Raw genomic sequence first — 7,706 nt, 5'->3', positions numbered from 1 at the left:
ATCATGTTATTTTGTTTAGGACAATCCATCCAAAAACTGTTTTGTACAATTCTGCACCTTGCTCTTCACAACATATGTAACAATAAAAGAAAAGGCAATGAATGGTAATACTTTTAATATGCTCTTTAGGTGCACGTGAATCTCTGGGGTAATACGATAAATCAATACACAGATAAAACACGGAGACAAAAACAAACACATGATCTCCTCAGCACTCGGGTCTTCAGTTCTCTGCTGGCCCTCTACCTCAACCGGCCGGCCATCTTGCCCTTGGCGCGACCTTTGGCACTGAAGAGCGGGACAAGTAGGCAGGTAAGTATTTTGTAACGCACAAAATGAACGTGCTTATTCTATTACTTCATCTAATGCCTGGGAGTTGTTGCATATCTCATTTCATAACGTGAAGGTATTTGTATGACTACAGATCATACAAACAAACACAATTACCAATTAAGTTTTCATTTTCCAGTAAATTGAAACCTCAGGACTAAAATACTGTCTACTACTGTCTATATACTGATATACTACCTCTCATTTGATGCCTTTGTTATGTGTGTGCAGGGACTGTAATATGTTTCATTGAGTAACATCTTACAGATAAGGGTCTGCCTTAAAAGTAAGCAGGGGTGACACAGGGAACTGAAAATACTGAAGTCGTTTGTCAATAAGCAGCTATTACCAATACCTCTTTCCTGTATTAGATTTCTGGGATGGAATGGAATGGAAGTTACTGTCCATGTTCAAGTCATGCCCACACATGCACAAAAACACACAACACCACCAATGAGCTGTACAGAAGTGGTCAATGGGTCTGTCATTATGGTCTCCAATGGCATTCAAGGTGCTCCAAGACCTTCAGGGACCCCCCCGACCCCCCCCCCCCCCCCCCACACACACACACACACACACACACACACACATACACACACACATACACACATACTGTGTAAGACGCAAAATGTCTTGGACACCTGAATGTCCATAGGAGAGCGACCATTTCTCATAAAGAGCTCATCAGGATATGAAAGGACTGTGGAGCTACTGTACCTAGGCATGTTCTGTGTTGAGAGGAAAACATTCACAAAACGGGACTCAAAACAGAACATGCGCGTCGAAGCGTCCTGCCTCCACAGCCCTTTCAGCGGGTGGCCTAACCACTTACCTTTGGTGGCACTGCACGCGCGTAAGGAGCTGATTGATCTGTAAAGACACACGGAGCGTTGCTGAGCGCTCACACAACAAGTTCAGACATGGCATACGGAAACCTCACCTGAGACATCCTACCTCCTGAGTCCTGAACCACAGCCTCTCAAACCCTATCACCTGTGACAACGCCCGCGGTTGCTTACCATCATCCGTTACCTCTCCCCCGTGCAAACGACCACCTTGACCCATGTCAGACCAGCGAGCAGGCCACAATTATGGGGATATTAGGGATGCACGATAATATTGGCGTTAGATCGACATCGGGATATAAAAACTGAAGAAGCTGATTATCGGCAGATCGTTTTGGCTAATGTGCCAGGCCAATATGGTTTCAGAGAAGCATATCGGCATATCGAAGATCGCCATTTTGGAAATCCAATATTGTGCATCCCTAGTGGGAATAAGATAGCCCTGCCAACTCTTTTACTTACAACTTGCTCTGTTCATTGATACGGCACTGGAGCACAGAGATCTGGAAGCAAGTCACAGGTTAAGCCCCAGAGCACTTATTGAACATTACAGCCACTTGGCTGAGTTTAATCAAGGGAGAACTCATCTAAAAACTGTTTCAAATATTGAAATTATTCTTGGTCTTACATTCAGTATTTTCTGAGCTCCCAGTTTGGTAGGATAGTTCATGATTGCCACCCAATCCAACCCAGTATCCAAATGTTCATCTGTGTGAAAATAATGTCTCACCTCATATTTCTGCCTTTTGAATTTCTCCGTGAGGTCAAACTTCTCTCCCTCCAATTCCATCAACCATTGCCACAGCTCAGTAGCCTTCTCCCTGTGGGGAACAGAATAGGTGACCTGTTGTAAATGCATTGTCTGCCCCCTTGTGGTTGGTAGAGGAAGAGGCCCACTGTAATGGCTTGTACAGACCAGAGCCTGGTACAGACACCAGAGTAACTGTATAGTCCTACTCATTTCAGCTGAAATGAACAGTCATGTTGCTCTAAGATTATAATCTAAGCAATTGCGATGATGATGTGGGTTGTTATCATCATTACTTGATTAAGTATAAGAGGTAAGTAAACTGAAAATGCGTACTTCAATTTGTCATCGCTCATATGATCAATATTGAGAGCCTTTCGTCGGTCAGCCAGGATCTTCTTCTTCTTCTCCCTCTCCGTCTGCTTCTTAGCCCCTTTCTTCCCCTCAGCCTGCTGTTAGTGCACAAACAGAGTTTCAGACTCACACAGCTAAAGCACACAGCAAATTATACTGGACTTGGGTTGGCTTTGTATTCTGAAATATCATATCTTTATCCTTCTGTATTATAGTTTTGTATCCTCTGTCAGAATGAAATACAAAGCTCCTTTCCAAAACGTGTAATGGAAGCACACTGGAAATAATGTAAATGTATTTTTGGGTAGAAAACAAGATGGATGCTGGTGTGTTCATAAGCACCACACCAACCTTGGCCTGCATGCCTGACTGCAGGGTCTTTTGGGAGAGGACTTTCTTCTTCTTCGCGTCGTCATCCTGCTTCTTGCGCTGCTCCTCCTGCTCCTTCCTCTCCTTCTCCTCCTGCACTCCACAGCAACATGACGGAGAACGTCAGCATCTGTGTTCTACTGATGTTTTGAAGTTGACCAGAAATAGGCCTATACATTGGGGCTTATGGGGCCTATAGGCACGACTGTAAAACTGGATTATTATTGACAATATTGCTCGTTTGTGTTATTGTATGCAGATGTTGTGCTCAATGAGAGGCTATGGTTAGATATTAGCTTGTGAACTGAACATGGGGTGTGTGGTGGTGGGCATGAAAGGGCCGCAGGAGCAGGGTGCTTACGGCTAGTCTGGCCTGCCTCTCCTTCTCTCTCTCCGAACGTATCCTCTGCTGCTCAGCTCTCTCAGCGCGACGCTTCTCCTGCACAGGCGGCCAACAGCCACACACAAACACCAACAGGGAGGGAGGGACATGGAGCGAGGCAGGGAGGGAGGGAGAGAATGAAAGAAAGAGTGAGTGTTTTTCAGGTTACTGCTATAAAATGGTGTCTTGGAATACCTGCAGACACACGTTGGGTGTGTGTGTGGTCCTGCAGGAAGGGGCCTACTCACAATCCTGTTGACCAGGGTGATGAGGTCTTCCTCGTCTTTCTTCCTTTGGATAAAGTGAGCCTCAATGAGGGACTGCAACTCCGCCAGATCCTTATCCTGACGCTTCCGGTGGATGTCCTAAAGAGGCCCAGCAAAAGATGTAAGTTGTCATGGCAAACTCTTTCTCTGTGTGTGTGTGTGTGTGTGTGTGTGTGTGTGTGTGTGTGTGTGTGTGTGTGTGTGTGTGTGTGTGTGTGTGTGTGTGTGTGTGTGTGTGTGTGTGTGTGTGTCATGAAGAATGAAACTCACATCAAAGTCCACTTTATCTCCCTCAGGAATTTTTGGAGCTGCTATGTTGGGCATGAACCTACAGAGTTCAAATTTGAGGACATTTAGGGAAGGCTTTCCTTTATTGGAAGGGAATATCATTATGTAGAATAATAATAAAAAACATCTTTTAAAAAGACTTACTTTGGTTTGGCTACTTCCTCCCTTGAGAGAGAGGGGGGAAGGGGGGTGGCAGAGATAGAGAGGGGGGTGAGGGTTGGGGGAGAGGGGAGGAGGAATGTCAGTCAATGGAACAATGCAATACCTTTCAACATTTTTGTATTTATAGTGCAGTACTGACTGATGTGAACTTACTGGGCTTCCTCCACTGCCTCTTCTGTGTCACCCATGTTTGTGAGTTGCAGAACCCTAAAACCAACAGAGGATGTTGAGAACCGACGTGGAGTACACAGAAGACACGGACGCTTCCTAAGATGCACACTTGTATGTACTGTATGGGACCATTTCACTGAATAAGCTCCCGTAACAAAATCTATTCTTTGAATGTGATGGGCCAGTTACATGCCATTTCTGAGAAACAGGGAACCCCATTAATGCTTCAACAAATACCTCCTGTCACAGAGCTGTCTCAGTTATTCAGTTCACGCATAGTGCCTTTGTAGTGGAGAATGACTAAGAAGTTATATGACATATTTAGCATACTCCTCTCCAAGTCCTCTGCTGGGTATAAGTGACTCTTTAACACATGACATTACTTGTATGAATTCCGTTATTATTTTTAATGTTCAAGGTCATGTTTTGATGTTTTGATGTTTATATCTCATTTATGCTTATCTCCCGTTATCACTTTTACAAATCTGTACAATACTGTAAAAATGCTAAACACAATATTGTCAGACCTCTCTATTCCTGTTTTCTTATCATTCTCATCATCATGTCATCTATGCATCTCAAATGGACAGATTCTGCTGCACTATCATAGTCAAACAAATGCTCCACATCAAGTATGTTAACATCATTCATTTATCAACAGTTCTACATAGGTAAAATATAAGTCAAATACATATACAGATACATAAATAAATAACTAAAAGTTACTAACACAGAGAAATTCCTCTTACCCAAATCTCCGGAGCAAGGAGAATGCCTTATTGTTTGCAGTCCGGCAGACTAATAGACAGGTTAAGGCTTCAAGGCTAACATACTATTGTCTTTCTAACCACATGACCAAAGAGGCCACTGATTGGTGTGTGCTGGATACCCTGTCTATTGTTAGCTGATGGGAAACCCTAAATATATGTGTCAATGAAATTCTAAAACCAAACATTGTGCAGTTCCCATCATAGTTAACCTTGTTTCACCTGGTGTAGAAGATACATTGATATGTGTGCCACTGACCCCATAGTAATTACTGTATAATAAAACCAATAAAACATGTCTTTCAAATATGCATTTATTTTCTTGCTCAACTGAGGGTAAAATTCAACAACAATTTGCAAAAGTTAATATCAAGTATTCTTTCTGTGAGCTATGCAAAAGCCAAAATAAACAAACTGATAAACTGCACATTTAGTGTCCTACAGGTTTAATGAAATGTTACACAAAATGGAATTTCTGTACAGTTTGAACTTTTTCAGAGTGTAGGCAATGTGAGAAACAATGACCAACATGTGACATTTCATCATCACACAACACATTTGATTTCCATCCCTGTCTCAGCTTATTAAATCAAAGGGATGGAACCGTAAACTTTAAGGCCATGGGCCATTTTTAGAAGTAAGATGAGACTAAGATGAGTCGTGGTTGACTGTTAGCCGTCATGGCCGGTAATAAAACAGTCCCCTTACTCAAAATGCCTTTCCCTGATAGGGAAAGCATTCAGATTCAGCCTTCCTGTCTTTATTGTTGACGCAGGAGTCTGTTGGGACACCAGTGGGACTGAGCCGGGGTGAGGGTGAGTGACATTGCAAATGTCTTCATCCACTGATATGATGCTCTATTGTGACCGGGTTACGTGATACCAACAGCTGTCCATCTGGCTGACACCTCTACCTAATTGACACCACAGTCTCTCACACTGGCTCAGATGTTCTGTCACTGCGTCACAGCATACACATCGATGATATTGAAAGCCACATGTTAACAGGATCGTTAGTGGTAGTATAGGTAATTAGGTTAGTACCATGATGGGCATGTTGGCTGGCCACAGATACCACACAGACTGAATTAAACCAAACTCTAATCAGGCTGGCTGATCAGTTTCTGGCAGAAAGTGCTCTTCCTAGTCGCATATAACTGCGGTAAGCTTGTCTAACACATCTACGAGTGAGATACAGTATGACCACTGTGAATGCAGTGGGCTTGTTGTACTGCAGCAGTCATTATTTATGTTGCAGCCAGTACTCATTCTGTATGCAGTGGCTTAATGAAACTAGCTGTAAGCGTGCCATGATAGCTCAACTCTGAGAAACTACAAGCCACTTATTTTCAGAGCGTCAAGTTAATTACTCAGTGCCAAGTACAGTGTGGTAGTGAGTTGTCGTTAATGCTGTAGGAATTATTGATTGGCTGTATGAAATGAAGCATTCAGCACTGGTAGATCATCGTAAGGCAGATGTGAAACTCAAAGTAAAGCGTTGCAAGCTGTCTAGAGGCCTGTCTATGCACCAGACAGCTAAGAGTCAGTAAATAGAATCAGAGATTGATGTGCATAGAAACCACTTCCCTATGGTTGAAAAATAAACAAGACATCTTCAACGGGTAACATAAAGTACGCTGGTACTATATTGTGCTATATGGCTGTGAATCCAAATATCTTCAATGTTCCCCTCCTTTGGTTGTAATCAGCTATGCATGAGTTGAGGATAATAAAGTCCCCCCCGTAGAGCCTCTCATCATCTGCCTGATGACTGTAGTGATCATATTTTTGTTGATTGTCTGCCCTTGAAGTCTGTCTTGTGTTCTTTACAAAGAACAGAGGAGAGAGAGAGAGAGAGAGAGAGAGAGAGAGAGCATTTCATGGTATTGTTATTTTAGATCACAGATATTAACAAGTATGAGTCAGTGTGTGACAAGCTTAGACTAAGAGAGAGAGAGAGAGAGAGAGAGGCAGACAGACAGATAGACAGAAAAAACATACAGAAAGGTGTAACAACCACAGATTCTCTCTCTCTCTCTCTGTGTGTGTGTGTGTGTGTGTGTGTGTGAGGCATGTGGGTAAGACTAGTATGACAGTATACATAGTCGGGGGTCCTACATAGTGCCACTGCACTGAGTGGCCTTGCATTGTCAGTTGCGCCTCTCCTCACTCTGAAGCACTATTTCTGCATGGGAATGATCAAGGTTGCTGTAAGAGGGGGCAGGGGGGAGTGCACAGTTGAGGGGACACTATTTAGAGTCAGAGGCAACCTTATCCTTTTCCTCTCCCACCAGGACAGCTCAAACCATTTTGAAAGAGAGGCACGCTAAATGTTAGCTTTAGCGGCTTTCGACCAGTTAGCGACTAATCCGAATATTGATCCCAATGAGACCGATGAGAGAGGGGCAGACGTGTTGCAAACCCCCCCGGGTACACTGGGCAGGTTGGAGGAGGCCCTGCACTCTAATCCCCCGAGACACCCGCAGGTAATGTGAGAAGCAGACAGCTGCAGCCCTAGCGCCATGCGTGCCAGTATGCTGTCACCGAGGCCACGGTATTGCTGTGCCCAGGTGGCACCGGAGGGAGGGGGGGGGGGGGGGGTAGGGTGAATTTGCGCACTGCGGAAATATGTGCGCCCTGCCAAGAGCCCTGCAAGGTTCTTTCTACAGGGAAACAAGGTCAGGGCTTATAAATATAGAGCCCCGAGGCATCCGAACAAGCGTACACGGAGTGAAATTTACTGCACTGCGGCCGGAGCCCAGGAGTCAGTGGCGGTGAGAGAGCGGCCTGCCAAGCGTGCTGTCAATCATACAGGAGAGCGGCTGAAACCCTAACTTCTGTCGGCCTGCTGAAGGGGAGCAAAAGCCCAGCGAAGAATGAGTGGTTATGTGTCATTGTTGCAACAGACATGATAGGAACCCCACTGATACTTTGTAGAGGAGATCCAAAACTCGACACACATTAAGATTTTGATCTCATATGCGCAACCTAACACAGAGAAAGAGTCAGGAGAAGAGCGATAGAG

At 44.3% G+C, this 7,706-nt stretch overlaps 2 protein-coding genes across 4 annotated transcripts in view; both read right to left on the bottom strand.

Annotated features, from left to right (window-relative positions):
• Positions 1-98: 98 nt before the first annotated feature.
• Positions 99-4,810, bottom strand: tnnt2d (troponin T2d, cardiac). Of its 2 annotated transcripts, none has more exons than XM_062548368.1 (11): positions 4,665-4,810; positions 3,898-3,951; positions 3,727-3,747; positions 3,565-3,622; positions 3,277-3,393; positions 3,008-3,085; positions 2,629-2,739; positions 2,260-2,375; positions 1,906-1,996; positions 1,163-1,200; positions 99-288 (listed from the first exon to the last, which is right to left on the bottom strand). In XM_062548368.1, exons 2-11 carry the CDS (start codon positions 3,930-3,932, stop codon positions 243-245), a joined length of 711 nt encoding a protein of 236 aa, XP_062404352.1. In that variant the 5' UTR covers positions 3,933-3,951; positions 4,665-4,810; the 3' UTR covers positions 99-242. The 2 variants fall into 2 exon arrangements, with proteins under 2 accessions (XP_062404352.1, XP_062404351.1); XM_062548367.1 differs by lacking the exon at positions 1,163-1,200 and adding an exon at positions 1,638-1,678 and having other exon boundaries at positions 4,665-4,807.
• A 178-nt stretch (positions 4,811-4,988) lies between these two features.
• The window catches only part of cald1b (caldesmon 1b), a 29,550-nt gene continuing 26,832 nt past the window's right edge, over positions 4,989-7,706 (bottom strand). For both annotated transcript variants that reach the window (XM_062548360.1, XM_062548361.1), the window contains exon 16: positions 4,989-6,505. The gene's annotated coding sequence lies outside the window, so the exon portion shown is untranslated. The remainder of the gene's footprint in view (positions 6,506-7,706) is intronic.

This window comes from Sardina pilchardus, chromosome 10 (assembly GCF_963854185.1).
Source record: "Sardina pilchardus chromosome 10, fSarPil1.1, whole genome shotgun sequence".
Classification (NCBI taxonomy): Eukaryota; Metazoa; Chordata; class Actinopteri; order Clupeiformes; family Clupeidae; genus Sardina; species Sardina pilchardus.
The sequence above is the reverse complement of the archived record's forward strand: the minus strand, read 5'-3'. Positions and strand labels throughout refer to the sequence as shown.